The sequence below is a fragment of the Formica exsecta genome, unplaced genomic scaffold, assembly GCF_003651465.1.
Source record: "Formica exsecta isolate Colony F162 unplaced genomic scaffold, ASM365146v1 scaffold56, whole genome shotgun sequence".
Classification (NCBI taxonomy): Eukaryota; Metazoa; Arthropoda; class Insecta; order Hymenoptera; family Formicidae; genus Formica; species Formica exsecta.
In genome coordinates, this window is record NW_021852847.1 from 124477 (window position 1) to 145730 (window position 21254).

Here is a 21254-nt window from a genome sequence, read left to right on the forward strand (position 1 = left end):
TTTTTAAATATTTTTTATTATATATAATTCTTTGAAAACTCTGATCTCTATCTATATATTCTTTTCCCATAAATTGTCTTAATTGCAGCATGCTGGAAATTATCGGAAAATATTTAATATTCTAATTGTAAGATTAAAAAATCGGTCCACAGTAACTGAAAATATATAGAATTAAAAGTGGCGACTATTCGACGGCGCTAAGTTAAAATGGCGTCAAGCGGGTCAATCTATACATTAAAAGTGGGTCAGTTCACTATGGCACGTTGCCAATACTCTCACATGCGAAAACTCCCACGCCTACCCTCGTCACCACCGTTGCCACCTCAACTACCCTTTTTTTTCTCTTGAATTACTTTCTGGTCTGCATGCGTACGCCTAAGCACTTGAAAGCATATACTCGTGCACATTTGTACTAGTCTCTTAATCGACTCAATGTCAAAAGCCGAGCTGAGAGTAAGCGCTTCATTGAACATTTATAGCTTAGATACTTGTAACTAGACAGAAATATATAGCAGTAAATATATTAAGTATAATATAGGAATAATATGTAAAGTATTGATATATCTTTTTTAAAATAAAATAAAATTGTATTAGCAGGTGCTTTATTAGATAAATATTCAAGAAATTAATTAACGAACATTATGGAAAACTTCATTAATATCTAATGTTTAAAAATTAACATATTATTTTAAAAATAAACAATTAAACTAATACAAACTTTCCATTGTAAAAAATTTTCATTGTGATTTTACGTAATAATTTTATATAATAAAATTACACAGTAAAATTTTTCTATCATTGCTGCAGTTGCTTCTTTTAAAATAATGTGATAATTTTCAAATATTAGATATTAATAAAAGTCTTAGGTAAGGATTCCGTATCCGACCTAGTACCTCTATACTGTAATTTTTAATGGCAAATTCGTTATCGTTACACGGCGCAGCTATTTTCCAAAACGTTTTAGCTGCGCAACGACACGTAACAATAACGACATCGTCATTACGAAGTTACAAAATAGACCCATAGGATATTAATAAAATAAAACATTTTAGTAAAATATTTTTAAATTCTAATCTTTTTTCATATGGAAATTTTAAAAATTATTCATTTAGCCAGATAATTAAAATTTGAATATCTCAAAAAAATGTTTCCACACATTTGTACTTGTGGTATTCAATTACATTTAATAAATGCTTGTAAAATTTCATCAAACTTGGATCTCGGTCGGATACGGAACTCTTACCCAGATTGTTATTAGTTTCAACAACTTCATTAAAAGATTAAATCTTAGTTTTAAAAAACTAATTAACATCGGGAACTAAGCCTTTAAGTCGTCTTTAATTTCGATAAAAAGGAAATCGCCGAAAGTGAAGCATATATTGTATATTACCTAATTATTACGCGCGATAACTTACAATTTTATTATAACAGTAAAATCTACAATTAGGTAACCATTATCAAGAGATACGGTAGTGTCTCGTGCAAAGTTTATTCAATGAGGCCTGAATTGATTAAGTTTTTAATAAGCTTAATCACAATAGCTTGGGCACGCACGCACACGCACGTACGTGCACGCACACGCATATGCATACAGATTTATCACATCATATCAAATACAACAAGAGAAGTTACAAGGTATGATATTTTATATTACATATAGAGCATTATTTATGAAGTGATCCACCTAAATTTTCCGTTTCCCGATTATTGCACAATTCTTGAAATTTGCACAAATTGTAGTCCTATCAAAAGTAAAATCGTTGACGAAATCTTTTGACCCGCGACCAACGGGCTCTGTATTAACAAGGGCTTGAATTTTTATCATTTGGATCGTCGCGTCCAACTTCAAACGTCGATAGGTTCCAATAGACTATCACGATTTACAAAAAATTCTGTACATGGCTATCGATAACTATCGGTGTTGTTAGCATCGTCGGTCAAAAAGTATCGATAGAAACTATCCAAAAACTATTCTGTATCATCGTTAACGATAAATATATAAAAACTTTTTCTTAAAAACAATTATTTTTTTTTTACTAATTGATTTGTCTCATTATTCTGTACATAAAAGTATTACGGTAAGATTATCGAAAACTAAATATTTATATAACCAAATTACATATATTAATTATAAATTATATATATATATATATATATATATAAATTAATTAATATATATATATATAATTTATAATTAATATATGTAATTTGGTTATATAAACATTGACATCTGTCACTGTCACTGACAAATTTCACACATTTTATTGTTTCTTGTATATGCACTTTCTTATATACTTTTAAGGCTATTGGCTGAAAAATATTCCTTTTAACTTTTTATTATGGTTGTACAATATCGATAAAATTGTGCCGATGACCGTCGATTGCAACGATAATTGTCGCTATAAATAACATACAGAATAATTTTGCCTTAGCTATATCAATAGTTGTCGGTCATGCAAGCGACGATTGTCGTTACTTTACCGATCCGACAGCTATCGGTAGCCATGTACAGAATAGCGCTCCGTAGTGATTTCGAAAGGTCGTTTTACGTCTTTTAATCTTATAAAATCAGTTTTTAAAAACGTCAAAAAAGTTAAAAAAAGTCAAAACTTATTTAAGATTTTTGAAGAAAAAATAAAAATCGTTTTTTCTCAAATTTGGACATCTTCGATTTTTTTTTGAAAAAAATCTTATAAAAAAGTAGAAATCTTCCCCTTTAAAACGAGCCCAGGATCAAAATGGGCAGACTTTTAGTTTTCAAGATACAGTCCGTTTTAGGACCGAGCGCATTACCTACGGTGCAGCTCGGACGCTCGGATGTTGCAAGTGCAGACAGATGATTTGGTCAGTCCTATTGCTTGTGGTGACCTCTCTCATATATTAAATATATAAAATATTACTAAATACAAATAGAAAGAGAAATATAATTTTATCGACGTTATCTCCGATCGATACAACCTGAAAAATCTAAAATACAAATTTTATAGCTGTAACCAGTTTTCTAGATATAGTTTCTCAATCATTTTACGACATACACATACTAAGTTTCTATATAAATAGATAAATAAAAAAAATTTACACCAAAATATAATGCCTGGGGAATTTACATTGTGATTTTCAGTGATTGTCATTATCTTAGTTATATATCTTGTTTACAAAAATATAATTTATACGCAATTTGACTTTTTAAAAAAACTGATTTTGTAAGATTAAAGGGCGTAAAAAGATCTTTTGAAACGACTATCCAATAAACACTATTATATTAATGTTATATGTATAAGAGCAATAAAAGGGAATGTTACAAATAATATACATAAGAATTACTGGTAAGTTACTGATTAATTGTAATTTCTCACTCATAAATATAACATGCAATATAACATATGTTATACCGTTGTTATATCATAGTAGTATTCCATATAGAATTGGTTCATATAAAATCCAACGTAGATTTGGTAATTAAATAAATAAAAATAATAATTTATATGTATGTAATGTATAAAACTTGCGATTTAATTTTTATAAAAATTCCGATTTTTTGCTTCAAATAGGCAGTAAATGGACTATTTACCAATTACCCGCCCAATTTCAAGTAATCTGTTTGATATTCTAGATTTCTTGTTAAGATTGTGACTGCGTTCCGATATTCACTGCCAGTACTGAAAATCTATAGTTTACGTTACTATAGATATACTATAGATTTTCAGTACCGGCATTGAATATCCAAATGCAGCCTTTACCAGAAATTAAACTGTCAAAAAAAAAGATATATCTTGTATCTTATGCAATCCATTTTTTATGGGCTTTATATACACTTCATGATATAAACTTGAATATGAGTTAGTTAAGTCTGATTTCGCCGCGTAGCGGCAAGCAAAGGAACACATATACATATAACAATATTATATTGCAATCATATTCTGTTATATTATAACACTAAGATAACAAAGTTAGATTGCAATAATATTTAATACAGTAACCATTATAATATTACATAGTAACACATATGATATATTTCAGCTATATATCATATAAGTATCTTGTGTTATATTATTTGTTACTGTGACGTTATATTGTTGCAACAAACAGTGTTTACTGGGTACTTGTTTTTTAAAATCGGTGTAGTCTATTGGAACTTATCGGCATTTGAAGTTGAACGCGACCGCCCAAATGATAAAAATTCAAGCCTCTGTTAATAAAGAGCCCGTTGGTCGCGGGCTAAAAGGTTTGGGCAACGATTTTACTTTTGATAAGACTACAATTTGTGCAAACTTCAGCATGATAGAAAAACTTTGAAAATTTGGGTGGACCACTTCATAAATAATGCCCCATACATATATAAGTCGGATGTGAGATATTATTACATTTACAGATTTATTATTATTACATTTTAACGATTCTATTTTCATCAATTACATTTACGCAGATATTACGGTTCCGTTTTTGCTAACATCAAATTTCTTATGGTTCATATTATTATATGCTTGTTCTCTTCCTTTGTGATGGATGCGAATGATACCATCAAAATATACAACAAAAGATCATACTATAACAAAAAGTGCTCTGTGATCCGAATATACAAATAATGCAGATTACAGGCAAATTTCTCGCCGGTCTGCATAAACTAAGTATTTTACTTAGAATAAAGATAAAGGGTAAAACTTATTATTTCGTAATTAGTATGAGCGAATGAAAACGAAATGTGCGATGTATCTTCTGCAAAGGCAATTACTATTTACCAACAATTGCGCTACTCTATATACATATATACACATATGATTAAATATAGATATTTAATATATATATTTTTATGTTCTGTGGAGTAATTTATATATTGATTAAATTTTTGTTCTTCTTTTTATATAATACAAATTAAAGTCATTAATTAAGCTTATTTGAAATCTGATTATTCTACGTGTTATTAAAGTAAGATCCAATGTGTTATTAAAGTAAGATCCAAAGATCCAAATAAGATATTTTTAATTAAGTTCATGTATAAATATCATTAAAAATAGTGATATAACTCTTAAAAAATTATTTTTTCCAGAAAAGGTAAAAAAGGCTCTAAGTCCACGCACATCTATTTAAAAAATTATTGTAATTTTAACACAAAAAAAGCATTAAAATTCAATACATCTAAAAAGGCTTTATACAAAGAAGCATTATTTTATTGTTTATTGTTCAAATATATCTTTCCTATAAAAAAATTATAATATAAAAGGAAAGACGCACCAATTAAGAATATAAAAAATTATTTAAACTTAGGTATTTTTCTTGCAAAAATTATAATATCGAACAATATTATAACAATATTGTATATAATATAAAAATAAAAATTTAATGTAAAAAAAGATAAATAAAAAATAAGATATAAAAGAAATACAAAAATATAAATTAAAAACAAAAAAATAAAGAAATGGGTTGGGTTAGGTTAATTTTTTTCGGGGCGAGGTGCAGAGACAGGAGCTCCTTCGCGATCACGCGTGAAGGTCATAAAGAAAAAGGTCAAAAAGTTTTTGTCAAAAAATAATACATTATTACGATGTACACAAACTTTGTTATCAAACTTTAATTTGTTATATCTCCTAAACCAATGCCGTCCGTCACTTAATTCTTACGGGAATTACTCAGAACACTCCTCCAACATATCTAAATAGCGATTAAATCGGTGAGATGTGACCTTTTATGCAATTTTACCAAATTTAATGCAAAAGACCTGGCGTTGCTACAGCAATTGAAAGTAACATAAATAACATAATTAAAAAAAAACTATTATTAATGGTAAAGTATTTTATTAATTTTCTTAACAATTTAATTTAAGCTATATTAAGTATTTTATTCATTTTATTAACAATTCCATTTTTGTACATACAAAAAATACAACAAAAAATCTACTTTTACGTGTTTTTAAACCTTCTACTATGTTGCATTAGATTCTTAGATTTTACACTGACATGAGCTTTATGTTAATGTGTCATTTTGTAAGCTTAATCATTAGTAATATTTATGTCGCAAAGAAATGCAATAATACAACTACTGCAGTGCTTTGGAACATAATATCTCTAATATCGATCATTCCTGCGGGGCATAACAATAGATGTCAAGGTGATCTACGCACGCATAAGTTGGACAATTATGTGTAGCAATAGATAGAAAAACAAATTCTTGTAACTAAAAGATCAATCGTAAAGGTATAGAAAAAAATATTTTAATTTTGCATTTTGATTCTCTAAGCTCTTAACATGTTTTAAATTTTTCTGTTGTTTGAAAAGACATGTATGTTTCGTTAAAATCGCGAACTCTTATTCACGCCTTATTTCTCGAGTCTAAATCAAGCGAATGTGAGAAGAACATTAATCTTAATCAGACTCTTGCAAACAATAAAACATCAAATTATCTCGGTATTTCTTTGTGAACTACTTATAGCAATAAATATAATAAGTAAATGTTTTGCAAAAAGTAATTTAGATACATATTTACAAATATTATAAAATTACGAGAACTTTTTAGGAGCACTTACATTAAAAAATATGTACAATTGATGGATAAAAATCGCACAATAAAGATTAGTGAGAGAGGGAGAGAGTATAATTGAATATTTAATTGTTTTCATTGCTTAATCTGAATTTTAATTAAAGTGTAGTAGAGTATAGTAGTATTTGTTATTATATTATTATATCTTCTTTTAAAATCAAAATTTCTCCCGTGCAGATTGGCAGATGCTTCGTGTTATTTATTTTTTTTTTTTATTAAAAAGCAGACTTCCTATTCTTCTTATATTAACAAAAGACGTAACAATATATACTTTATGAATACATTCGAAATTTTGTATAATAAATTTTACTTGAAAAATATAACAAACTCACATTTCAAATGTACAAATTAAATATCACTTTTAAATGGCATCTCGTCTGATTTCCTTGAGAATTATTACAATAGCATAGCAAGTAAAATAATCGATATACATATATAGGGAGTCCCAGTATAAGTGACTACCCCTTATTATCTCCTAAATTAAAATACATCATACACACACACACACACACACACACACACACGCACGCATACACACGCGCAAACACGTACGCACATACGCATACCCAAAAACCACCCACGCACACGCACACGCTCACGCACACGAAATAGTTTTAACTAAACTCTATTGTGAATATATTGATCACTCACAAAAGTTATCTATGTTAGAGATCGGATATATGCATATCGGAAATATGCATATACTTGTTTACAATAATATAAATATTTCGATATAATAAAAATAGTGTTGTAGCGTTGTTCGAAACAAATACAATGATGTATGACTTGACAAGATTATTTTAGAAATTATACGCCAATTGTATCGGCATGAAATTTTGTATCTAGCTATTAACTTTTCATTTTCGATCATGCGATACGGCCGGTTTCCGACTTCTTCATTGGCGATTGACATGTCATCTACTTATATTTACTTATGTACTCTGTATGTAACATTTTTTAAGTTAATCTTGACATAGTATAGTGCTGTGACAAACCGCGACGGAAAAAATAATACGTGCTATATACATGGCATAAATAAATAACAGCTATATATACGGGGAGGGGGGCTGCGTTATGTTGTTTATTGATTTATTCGGTGTGTTTTATACTTAGCGCCCTACATAACACAAATGTTATATCAGTTACATTATAGTCTAAACTATATCCTAACCGTTTTAACGTTCTCGATAAAAATGTAATTTCATTCTGCAGTCTTGAAAAAAGAAATTTACATTCTGTGCTCAAACATTTTAAGATATTCGTGGACTTTTATTAATTCTAGAAGTTTCTATGATATTCACACAATATTTGCTATTTTAACAATTCATTAATTATTACTAGACTGAATTTCGAAAAATAAAATTGTTTCGGTAACATAACGTGATTTTAACTTTATAAAAAATGATAAGTGGAATCGAAATAAATGTTTAATCATTTTTATGCAGTTTTATTCTTGGTAAATATAAATGAGTTACTCTCAACTGGGCGACTCGCATATAGACACATGGTATAGATATCGGTATAGATATCCGTCTCGCTGTGCTTTGTGCGTGATTGTTTGCTGCGCATAATTGCTACGTGTGACTTGATGCAAAACACTAGCAAGCGCCGTTGCCAAATAGTGTTAAATAGAGATACTTTCTAAAATATGCATATCTTTCAATTTTATTACGCTCATTGTCAGATTACATAGGTCTCTCCACTCTAATTGCATCATTTACATGCAAGCCACAATTATCCATCTACCTAATGCAAAGAAATTCAATTTTTATTACTTTTTATACCCTATCGCCCACTGATGTACTTACAGCATCATGCTAACATTAGTAAGATATGAAACGAACGTGCAACAACATATCTAAGTTAATCATTAATAAACAGACAATTTACCGTATCACTCGTGCTTTATGGAGCGTTTATCTCGTGCGATTATTCTGATCGCACATACGCTACCTGATGATTCTATTTCGATATCGTAGAAACTAATCGATATGGGCTTTAAGATTGGCTTGGATGCCATTGTTGAGGTTGATGATCAAACTAATCGAACATATAAGATATGAAACTTCAACGCGGAATTTTTATAAGATATTAATTTCGCACGGCGCAATTAATGTTTTTTTAAATCCTTGTAATTACGCTTCGCAATATGACGAGAAAGTTTGAAGCTTTGGATTTTTAAAAAATTAACATAAAGGTATGATGAGAAAATTTGGGGTTTTTTTATTTCTACAAAGATTAATACAGGGTGATTCTAAAGGCTACTGACAAACTTCAGGAGCGTATAGGAGGATCGGAATATAGCAACTTTCGACTAAGAATCCATGTTTTCCGAAGTAATCCTGAGTCGGTACAAACCTGACTTGACGCCTCTTGATTACTTTTTTTAAGGGCATATCAAAAGCCTCATTTACGAGACACTGGTGGATAACCCAGAAACACTTGTAGCCAGAATACTTGCAGCATCTGGCGTGGTCCTGGATTGCCCGGGGGTATTTGAGAGAGTGCGTCAAAGTTCGACGATGCAATGCGTGCATTGTGGTGGGTGCCACTTCAAACACCTTTTGTAATACTGTACAGTATTATTGTGTTCATATAACCTTTGGTTAGTTATTATATTTTGTACAAATTAATATTATTTCTCTCGTTGGTACATTGTTCACAATGTAGTTCTTTACATTCAAAGACTTGTATCGACTCAGAATTATTTCGGAAAATATGGATTCCTAGTCAAAAGTTGCTATCTTCCGACTCCTCTATACGCTCCTGAAGTTTGTCAGTAATCTTTAGAATCATCCTGAGATAACGTTTCAGATTTTGATATTGCAGATATGTACATATTTTCAATTTGTGACAAACAAAATGTAACGTAACATTTGTATAACATTAAAAATTGACAAATCAGCAAAACAAAAAAAAACTAATTTTGTGAGCCAAATATGCAAGTTAAATGTGTGTAAAACATTACCGAGATGTATCACGTGGGCGGAATATTTTTTGTATTAAAACGTGTTGATTATTTAGTTTAATTTCATTATATTAGTCTACATTTTGTAAATTAATATTTATTTTTTATTTTATAACCATCTATTTTAAAACAACTTTAAAATCAAAATAGATAATTTCGTAAGTTTTAATGCGTTATTATTGCCGCTTTAATATTCTATTTTTAATGAAAATCATCAAAGAATAAATATATTGAGAAACGTATTAACATGAACAAATCGAATTGAATGAGTCCTAAATGTAAATTGTTAATAGAATGTTGAACCAATAGATTTTCAGCGAACAATAGGAAGCGCAGAATATTCACGTATTCTTTCTGAACAAGATAGCCTACAAAAATTGCGTGGATCAAAATAAATAAAAGATAAAAGATGTCGGAAAACTAAATAGAATCCAAAAAAAATGCATAAAACAATTTAGAGCTAGGCGAAATATTAAAACTATATAAACCATTATATTTTATGATGATTGATTCAGATAAAGAAAAATAACAGAAAGACACTAAAACGATTACAAATTAATAGATAAAAATGATAACCTTTCATCTTTGAGCAATAAAATAAAACCATTTCTATACCTTTCGAGAGATTATGCTCTAACTCTAATGTATCTTCCATTTTTCGGATTTTTAAATGCATGGATTACAAAACAAAAGATTTTTTAAATATATTCGTTAATAAGAAGTTTGCATTATATTAGAATTTTTTACGTATATTATAAAAAAGTTCTTTCAATTTTTTATTTATGTAGAAATCTTTTTCTTCAAGCTAATGCAGATTCTGTAGCACAAATTACAACTGAAAAACAATAATTATCGATCTTCATACATGTTCTGAGAAGAATATTGATTCATGTTACTTTTATTTTAATCCGTGCTCGTACATAAATTTTAAAAAAAGATATATAACTTAAATTATAATTTAATAATAAATCTTTACATTAGAGCATATCCTCTTCAATATTCTTGACCTTAATGTTGTTAAGATGACGACTCTGAGTAACATTTAAAAAGTTTCAACAGTCGCCTATTGTTTATTAAAAAGCTATTAACAAATAAAAATTCGACTGCTTGAGTAGTCTTTAATAAATACGAAATTAAAAATTGATGAAATCTATAATTATATAATTCTACATGTGTGTTTTGCAACTATTCATACGAGATTTACTCATTATCCGATTATCTTTACTTCTACAATATACATGAAGATCAAAGTCATTGGTGAGATGTCACTTATACAGAGTGTTCAAAAAAACTATTCAATATTTAAATGGTAGATAGTAGATACCATACTGAGTAAAAAAACCTTAGCAAACATAAGTCGATAGTTCAACCGTTTTTGAAATATAAACATTTTTGTATGTTAGCATCATGATTGATTTACTGGCTTCTACGTGTCGCATGCGATGTTTACCTCAGTGTTTATAAACCGCGTTCTGAATGTTCTCATTCAATTTCCATACATACTTCATAACGGAAGATTTCACCGGTAATCAGTCAGTTGTCATCAACCGGCGATTGCGGATCTTTACGATTCGCAAGAAGAAGATGCCAAGCATGTATGAAAATAGAAGGAAGACATGTGGAACACTTTCTGTAAATATTGAGATAAAGATTTAGACAGATTATCTTCTTCTCACGTCAGGGTATCCCTAACCACCCGTACAGGTCCTTTAAGAAAAAGGGAAGTGCATTTTATCAAAAATCGCAAAAATTTCGATGACTAATTGGTAATTATTCAGAATCACGGCTCCACCTGCAACCGGGCTGCAAATTTTTTACAGACTTTTTATGTTTAGAAAGAAATATAAATAACCATTTTTAGTTGGGGGAGGCCCAAAAAAAAAGTTATAGACCAAAAAAGGGTAATTATAATTTTCGGTAATTTTGGGTTTTTCGTTTTTTGGGGGGTGGGAGTGATGGGGGACGGGCTCCCTCGACTGATTATCACTGTTGGAGTCACAACAAAAAGTTTTACCGAGACATCCGATCATATTTGTCAAAATTCAGAAAAGACCTTATTCGAAATAATTACCCTTTTTTGGTCTATAACTTTTTTTTGGGCCTCCCCCAACTAAAAATGGTTATTTATATTTCTTCCTAAACATGAAAAGCCCGTAAAAAAATTTGCAGCCCATTTGCAGGTGGAGCCGTGATTCTGAATAATTACCGCACTTTTTATTGCAGATTCGGATTCCCTAGCAAAAAATAAAAAACTTTTGTCCCAAATACTTTTTTCTAAAATGATGAACATTGAAATGATACACGCTAACTCGTCTAGGAATGCAGTTAAAGTTTATTTTTTCATCACACTTTCAAGATTATTTCCAGATTATTAATAAATGTTTAATCCTTTATGTTAATAAAGTTTATTAACCATATTACAATTTCTTTTTTATCATTTTGTAACCATGTTATTAAAATAATAACAAATTTATTAAAATTATTTATTCATTTATGTAAATAAATGTAAAAAAATTGTTTATGTTTATGTATAATCCAAATTTGCAATAAAAAGTGCCATGTTCCATTAAAAAAATTTGTCTTTAGATCTGGAGAGCCCAGTTCCTATCTAACTACATCCTCTTCGTAAATCACACTTTAAAAATTATGTCGAAGTCGATAGAGGCATTTTAGAAAAAAATGTTTGTGATAAAAATTTCTTATTTTTTGCCGGGGGATCTGAATCTATGATAAAAAGTGCCATGTTCCATTTAAAAAATTTGACTTTTAGTCTGGATAGTCCATTTCCAATCGGCACCAAAAGTTGAAAATATCATCATATAATACAATATAGCGTACAGGATTTAGTCATCGAAATTTTTGCGATTTTTGATAAAATTCACTTCCCTTTTTCTTAAAAGGCCTGTACGGATGGTTAGAAATATCTTATATATTATAGCACATAATATAACAGCAATATCACAACAATATCATTTTTCCATAGCAAGATTACAATGAAATATAGCATGAATATTGCTAGAATATTACAGAGATATCACAATAATATTAAAATGTCCACCAAAATGAATTGCAATAATATAATGGTGACATATCACAATTGTAGTACTGTAATATTTATGTAATATTGCGAGGAATTAGATCATTTTAATATTTTTATATTACAAATAAATTGTAATTATATTGTATAATTTCTCGAGGAATTGTTATGATATAAAATATTATGTTAATACGATAAAGATTATCTTGTTGAAATGTTACTTTCGTTGTTAATATCGTTTTATAACAAACATATTGCAGTGATACTCTTCTAATAACTCTTTATTATTGTAATAATAATCATTAAGACTTTATGAGTTAAATTTTTGTATCAGCCGCTCTAATGGAACACGTAACAAAAAATTTCTTCAGTAAAATGATTCATTGAATCATGAACGTGATTATAAAAAAAAGAGTATAAAATATTACATTTAGATTTGTTTTTTTAAATTGTGACGATAACAAAAATAACTACATTGTACTAAAGGATAATACTATCATTTGAGATCTCAATATCGCTAAAAGTCAAAATAATAATTTATACATTATAGGAAAAAAATTGATACCTGATACAAATTTGTTCATTATTATACACCATGCAAATCACAACATCTTGGAATAGTCATAGGTAAACAAAACAGATATATAGAATCATGGCTCTATCAAAACATATGCGCAAAAGCTTATAAAATTCCGTAGCAAGATAAATTTATTATTTTGTGCCAATATTACATACAATTGTATTTTTCCAAGAACCATATGCATAATAAATTAACTTTAATAACATTTTGTTTCGTGAAATTTAAGGGGGGAAACCTGTGTAACGGCTAAAAAAAGGCTATTTTTAAGGTTTTTTTTCTGATAAATAATTGTGTTTTTTTTTTCAGATCACGTTATTAACATCATAAAGTACATAATTTAAACTACATTTTGTGAAATTTTCGTTAAAAAATATTAATATTTATAGCTGCAATAGCCAATAGTGTAAGCTGCCTTAAAAAAAAAAAAAAAAAACGGGCGCATGCGTATAGCGGGGCAATGGAAGCCCTGGAAAAAAAAAATTTCTTAAAATATAAAACAATAGCTTCAGTTACACGGATTCAAGAAAAAAAAATTTAATACAAAATGGCGGACTTTTAAAGAAAAAAAGTTTCAGAATCGATGAGACATTGACCACTGTTTTTCAATATTACAAAAAAAAAAAAAAAATTATTCAATCGAAAATTCCATATGTGCAACTAAAGCTATTGTCTCATATTCTAAGAAAATACTTTTTTAGTCGATTTTTTAGCCGTTACACTGGTTTCCCTCCTTAATATATGTATGTGTGTATGATGATTTTATAATGTTACGAATATATTTCTCATTAATATTACTTAAAAGTATACTTAATGTATACTACTTAATGTATACGTTTGAGTAATAATAATAAAAAAATATATTCGTAACATTACAAAACAAATATATTATCTCTGAAATATTTTATTTATACTCTAATCTGATGTATAACATCCTTAGTAGCAAGGTGGCGCCAAATGATGTCTTATTGTTAATAATGTTTTAACGACGTCTCTAATGTCGATAAGACAAAATTAAAACATCATTTGACGTCACCTTGCTATTTAGTATGTGATATATTGCAACAATGTAACTGTAATATTTCAATGTTATTATAAACGTGTAATATATCAGTAATATTTTTGTAATATTTGACTGTAATACATAATACTCCTAGTATATTACAAAATTGCTAAAACATTTCTGTAACATTATGTGCTATGTGTGCAATTATTCAGACAAATTAATAAGATAATTTTTATTTTGGAAAGCTTTTGAGAGAGGGGGGAGAAAGAGGGGGGAGGAGGGTGAAAATTGAGATCACGCAAAAAAGGTATTGCATAAGCCGAGCGACAAGTGTATTTACTTGCTACCGCAATCAATACTTTTTATTCGTAAATATCGAGACAGAAAAACATACAACTTCATAACTTTTAAAAATATTATTTAATCACAAATTGTTTTTAGACATCTGTTTTTATCTTTATCAGCATTGATCCATGTTTTCCGTTTTTATCGATATTTCATTGTATGCTGGATGTAATGTTTGTTGTGACATTAAAGTATTGACAAACGTAGCACTTAGTTTTGATAACAAATATATATGATGACCTCTTATGCATTAATACTGCATCATTCGATGCTTGAATTCACAAGGGATGTTTACTTGCACTTTAATTTGACATGTGATATAATGTCCTTCGCGTGGCGCATGCGTCATCATATATATGATTGCACGCAATATAGGAAAACATAAGGAAATTATATATCAACCAATCGCATATTTCTCACAAAGGATGATTTTATCTAATCTGTAAAGTAACTTCCTTATAAGCATTTTAATAATTGCATATTATCAATTTGTCAAATTATAATAGCTATTGAAGTTTTATAGAAAATAAATTAATAAAGTTTTAAAAACTTCAGTTTATTTTATATTATTTATTACAAGAGAATTATGCACGATATCTACTTATGTAATGTATACTGCTATGTAAAGTGATACTATTTATGTAATGTAGCTTACACGTATCTTCTATGTGCAATATCGTCACTATGATCTTAATGAAATTTGTTTTATGTTTTCATTCAAAACAACAAAAAAGTCTAAAAAATACCTGAAAGATTCCTTAATCTTTTAGAAATTGTTTAAATTTTTTCAGTCATCTTTTAAACTTTTTAATCTTTTAACGCTGTTTATAATCTTGAGTGGGCTTTATTTAACTTCAAGAGTGTATTTGATGACATTATAGATCGAAAGTTGTATAGACACATTGTATGCTAAATATGGAAAGTTAATATAAAACAAACCCCTTTGATCTTTAAGTTATATGTAAATGTCAATAAAAAGAGAAAACTTTTTCTTTATCTCTAAAACATTTTGACTTACAAGATTTGCATATGCTTTTCATTATATATATATATAACCATGTGTAAAATTATTAAATAAAAATCATCAATGCAAAAGATAAATGACTACAAAAGTAGATACAATAGGTATTCATAGCGTTTAATTTCAATTAAAACATTGCGAATGGTTTTTTTTCGCACGCTTGTTATTTTAAAGATGTGAGAAATATGATATTTCTCTCGTAATGCAATTCCAAAAAGGATGATACACATAAAATCCTGAGCATCATGCAACGCCGAAGTTATCTTACCTTCCATTGTTGTCAACTCCGGATTCGGCAGGCCCAAGGCCGGTTGATCAAGAATAATCCAGCAAGAGACCAGAATAACACAGAGCAGTCGCACAATGGTAGCATTGTACCAAAGAGTAGCCCTCGACGATGAACACATCGGCGACAGAGAGGCCGTCGCGGCGACGCGCATCTCTACAACTGCTGGTTCCTGGACCCACGCGGCACACCTACAGCTTACACGTCGTACTCGTACGCACGCACGCACCCTGTATGCCGTACTTATACGTCCACGCAGGTCAATTCTGCCTGGCCTACTTCCGGTATCACATCTCCAGCCGATCGTGGAGATGCGCGCGATCGATCACGCGCATAGTCGCTGCCGCGGAACCTGACCTTACCCGTAGCTCTCTTTCCCCGTCTTGCCCGTGTGGATCTCCCCACGTTTTTACAATCTAGCGATCCTTTGTTGTCGTTTAAAGAAGCTCGCTGTCGACGCGTTGGACTTTTCCTTGATTATCAAAGATAGCGCGATTCGTAGATCGAACAATTCAGATGATTTCTTCTTCTTTTTTTCTTCTTCTTGTTTTCTTTTTTCTTCTATATTTAATTGGTCTACGCCAACCCGAAAAAGGGGTTGAATCTAGACAGTAGGGATAACGATCGCGTTCTCACAATATGATCGCATTGTCGTGTGTACTCCGTGCGATTGTGCCACGTAGCACAGCAAAAAGGCGCGGGCACCAAGCAACGACTCACCCCGCAAGGGTCGTCGCGACGCTAAGGCGCCGATGTTCTGCGCAATACAGCGAAGCCATATTTTCATTCCCTTGACCGCCGCGTAATGGTAATGTTGCTCTGCGGCGCATCCACCTCCTCCTGTATTTTTCCACCGTACTGTGCAAACGGCGACGGAGCACAGTGCCTGGCAATGTCTCTGAGAGATTTTTTTTTGAAAGCGGAACTCGAGCATATATCGCCATTGTTGCTATAACATGTAAAGTGTTTCAGGACACGTAGAACAAACTTCATAGGTCACATCAAGAGAATCATTTTTTATCAAAAAGCTCGCTGTCCTTCGATGCGCCCTTACCCATATAGCACAGAACATTGTAGTAACATTGCTGCAACATTGCAATATTACGGTAATGTTGCTGTAATGTTCTGTGTTGTATGGGACACGTTTCTATTCGGACTGCCTATGAGGTAAGCAATCGGTCGCATGACAGCATTGCGCGTGACGTCTGATAGTATTAATCCATTTGTTCTTTGATTCCATTTTTATTTTTGGTTGTCTTTTGCTTCCTCATAGAGGAAGCTTTGTTTTCGTGACAAAATTTTTTTTCGAGTTTTCTATGCCAATGTGTTTAGAATGTTCCAAAACGTCGAAAAATCATATTCCTAAAAAATGTCTGTATATATGTGTGTATGTGTGTATGTATCATATGTGTGTATGTGTGTATGTATGTATGTACGCAATATATTGTATCTGTATACATTGTAACTTTCGCAAATTTTGAGATATCAGGTTAAATTTTTTTACAAGGGTAAAGTATTATTAAAGAATGGTTGCTACTGAATTTTGTGAGTATCGGTGAAAGAGTTTATTTTTTATAAAATTTTGAATTTTTTGAGAGATGTCTGTACACGCTATAATTTTCGGAAAATTTGAGATATCGAATTAAATTTCTTTACATGAATAGAGTATTATTACGCATGCTTAAAGCAGCTTAAGCTTTGTAAGATAAAATGATGAGGAAGCAATATACAAGTTTCTGATTTGCACAACTCTACTTGTTTTTTATTTAATTTAAAGAACGTGGACTAGTATTGTCAGACGTTATGCATAATGCTGGTATGCGACCGATTGCCTATCTCATAGGTGATTCGAACAGGGACGCGTAGTTCCTGAAGGATACATCGAAACCCATACAGCACAGACATTATAATTACATTGCAGTAATGTTATAATGTTGCAATATAATATTATAGAGACATTACAGGAATATGTCACTGTAATATTTCATGAAAAATATTACTGCAACATTCCAAATACTTTATAAAAAAACAGTATTCAGCCGCTAGTTCGTTTGTTTACCGCTAAGCGACACGCGATGATTCCATCTCGTATTTGAAATTTAATTAGAATTTTCATGAGAATTATATAAAGCGAAGATCCGGGTTTCCCCAATTTGCAATTTGCAACATTGAACATTGCCGCAATGTTGCAATGTTGCAATGTTTTGTGCTGTATAGATCCTGAGAAAAATTCCCATACAGCACAGAACATTGGAATTATATTGCAATATTGTTACAATCTTGCAAGTTGCAATGTAATATTGGTGAAATATTATTGGAACATATAATTATAATATTTCATGAGAATATTACAGCAACATTCCAAAAGCATTACAAAAAACAGTTTTCGGTAATCGTTAGTTCGTTCGTTTAATGCTATGCGGCGCGTGTTGCGTTATATCTATCCCGCATTTAAGTTTCAGTCATGATGATTATATAAAGCTTGCAAAGAGCGGCTAGTAAGATTAAAGATATAACTATTTTTATCAGTTTAATTTATCTGATACGATCCCAACACAGGGAATTCAGATATTAAACTGATTATTCAGAAATCGAACAAATAAATGTCCGAAAAAGTTAAAATTATCCGTTTATTGTCTACTTAAGATGTAAAATAGAATCTAATATCTATACATATAACTAAAATTTTAACTTTTATGAATTAAATTATTTAATCATTATCAATCTCTTAAACGTAAATTATTTATAAAAGTGATGTTAATTAGATAACAAAAAATTATTTAATAGTTTCCATTCCTATATAAAATCAAAAAGTTGATAATAATTTTTTAATATGTAAGATACTTCAGATTTAAATAGATAAACTTTGAATATATATGAAGACATCCAAAAGAGACGAGAAAAAACTCGGTGTAATTGCGTAAATTCACAATCTTTTTTCTTATCTCTCTTGGATGTCTTTATACAGGGTGTTACAGGAGGAAAGGTCAATATCCTGGGAAGTGATCGTATCGGTCATTTTAAGCAAAAATGTTCATATGAATATATGTCCTATTACCCACGGTTTCCGAGATAGAGCGACTTGAATGTACAGTTGCAAAATTACTGACAAGAAAGAAATACTACGTACTATTTCTAATATTTATTGTTCAAGTGATACATTTTTTACAGATTATAATAAATTTCCACCGTTAACATCAATGCATTTTTCAACTGTTGTGTGAACATGGCGTGTTGCTCGTCTGAGTACATCATGATGTTCCTTTATGCGGGCACTAGGATCCATTATTTGAGCGAGCAGTTCGTCTCGTGTATTCACTTTTCTTCTGTACACTTCAACCTTCATCCGTGAACGTGTACAGTGAAGTGTACAGAAGAAAAGTGAATACACGAGACGAACTGCTCGCTCAAATAATGGATCCTAGTGCCCGCATAAAGTAACAACGCATTTCAATATTACAAATACATTGTACCGTAACATTACTATAATCTTACATTGTAATATTTCTAAGGACGGACATTTCAATGTTGCCGCAGGCTTGCAGTAACATTGCAGAAACATTTCGCAACTTCCATGAAATATTACAATTGTAATTGTACATTTGTTGTTTTGTTTGACATAAACTTATCACCATTTTATTCCTTTGCAATAGCAGTCCAATCTATGCCCCACAAAACACTATCCTTATTTTATTTTTCGTGCGGTTTACAAAATAAACTCGTCCGCATTACGTAAATCAGAAAGTTCGACAAGGTTATCGGCGCATCAATGTGATTCTGTGTCATTTAATGTTAAAATAGAATTTCATGCAATATTTTATTTATCGTGCAGTTTGCAAAATTGTGTAATAAAATAACATCTCAAGTAATGTATGTTGCTATTATTATGATTCATATACGTCACTGATTGGTTTTAATTAGTTATATTTTTCATGTAGTTGTAAGTACATATTGACTTGCTTAAATAATTAAAAGTTGTCTGAAATTTATATTAATATAATAATAATTTAAATATCGTTTTATAAAACGATTTTAATAATTAAAACTGCTAAAACAGACTTAAAAATTCGACTTTTTTTTTTTTTTTTAATAGAACAACCGTTAAATAGAACTATAATAGAACAATAATTAAATAGAACTTATTATGATGTATGGAAAAAGGTTATGAAAAAGTATTTTTGCATAAATTTACAAACTACAAAAACTCAATTTTAAGGATTGGTGGTGGGGTAACTCGAAAAATATGAATTTTTTAATACTTATCTATACGCAGCTTTGTAGACATAAAAAAAAGATGCAACTTTTAACTTTAAACTTTTTTTCGATATCTCTCACCGTTCGGCAGTTATTTCGCAAAAAAAAGTCTACATTTTTTTCAAGCGGTGATTCACCCCCTCAAACCTTAATTTTGCACAAACAAAAAATAGTTTTGTGTTACGGATGAACTACTCTACTTGCACACAAAGTTTCAGAATTTTCTGAATTTCCGGATTGCCTACCTTCCCTTGTGAGCCAAGTGCAATTAGATCATCTGAATGTAATAATCCGGAATGTATAACGTTATTACCAACGAATGTTGCATATATTTTGAAGTAAATATCAGAACGATCAATACCAAAGGTATTCAAGCATTGCAAGATGCCGTCTTATTCAATGGACATTATTATAATGTTAAATGCCAACAAAAAAATAGCCCAGAAACAGTCATTGAAACGATTCGTTCACATTTCCACATCTTTATTGATTTGGATACGAGGACACATCGCAAGAAAACACATGGCGTCAAATGCCAGTTAGCAGATGTTCCAGTTACACTGAATTTTGGAAAACAGTACTGATATGTTTAGTAATATACATAGATATCGTTTATTATGTATCGTTTTATTTGCTTATTAAACATATGAAAATCTGTTTGATATTTTCAGCTTGATAGGTGTCATCGAACACATTCCTGGTCATTTTATTGACTACTGTCAAAAACCTTCAGGGCGATGGCTGAAATGTGATGATATGCAATTAATTGTCGAAGGATGTGACGAGACAACAGTAATTACACCGATTGGGGCTATTTATATTGCGCTATGAATCTGATGTGCAGGTCTGTCATTATAAAATATAAACTTATAAATATAAAATATAGTACAGTTTTGTCATTAAAATATATAGTTATGAATATAAAATATATAAATATCTATATATGTTTACATAAACGTATTTTTTTATTTTTTTCCATTATATTTATAAATATATTAATATTGTCAACTTATACAATATGTATATTTTATAAAGAAATACTGAGAATGTACTAATATAAAGAATATAAATTATTTTTATATAATTTAGCAATAATACGTATTTAAATAGTATAGACATTCTCTAAAAGACCAATTTGTGTGTGATAGGCTTTACGCAGAATTTCATAGTGAGATATCAGTACCATCTGGTGAGCGTCCAGATAGCGCTGGCATCGCGGTAGCGCG

The 21254-nt window shown here is 30.2% G+C and overlaps 2 protein-coding genes across 5 annotated transcripts in view; one reads left to right on the forward strand and one right to left on the reverse strand.

Moving 5' to 3' along the window:
• LOC115242063 overlaps positions 1-16722 on the reverse strand; it is a 74244-nt gene extending 57522 nt beyond the window's left edge. The window contains exon 1 of one of the 2 annotated variants that reach the window (XM_029818094.1): positions 15757-16722. In XM_029818094.1, the coding sequence (XP_029673954.1) occupies positions 15757-15928 (172 nt within the window). In that variant the 5' untranslated portion in view covers positions 15929-16722. The remainder of the gene's footprint in view (positions 1-15756) is intronic. The other variant, XM_029818095.1, reaches the window with a different exon arrangement.
• Positions 16723-19869: 3147 nt separating this feature from the next.
• On the forward strand, positions 19870-20968 carry LOC115242064. Of its 3 annotated transcripts, none has more exons than XR_003884999.1 (2): positions 19870-20620; positions 20700-20968. XR_003884999.1 is itself a non-coding variant. In XM_029818096.1 (2 exons), exons 1-2 carry the CDS (start codon positions 20325-20327, stop codon positions 20857-20859), a joined length of 441 nt encoding a protein of 146 aa, XP_029673956.1. In that variant the 5' UTR covers positions 19870-20324; the 3' UTR covers positions 20860-20968. The 3 variants fall into 3 exon arrangements, 1 of the variants encoding a protein (XP_029673956.1); XR_003884998.1 differs by having other exon boundaries at positions 19870-20615; XM_029818096.1 differs by having other exon boundaries at positions 19870-20605.
• Positions 20969-21254: the final 286 nt, after the last annotated feature.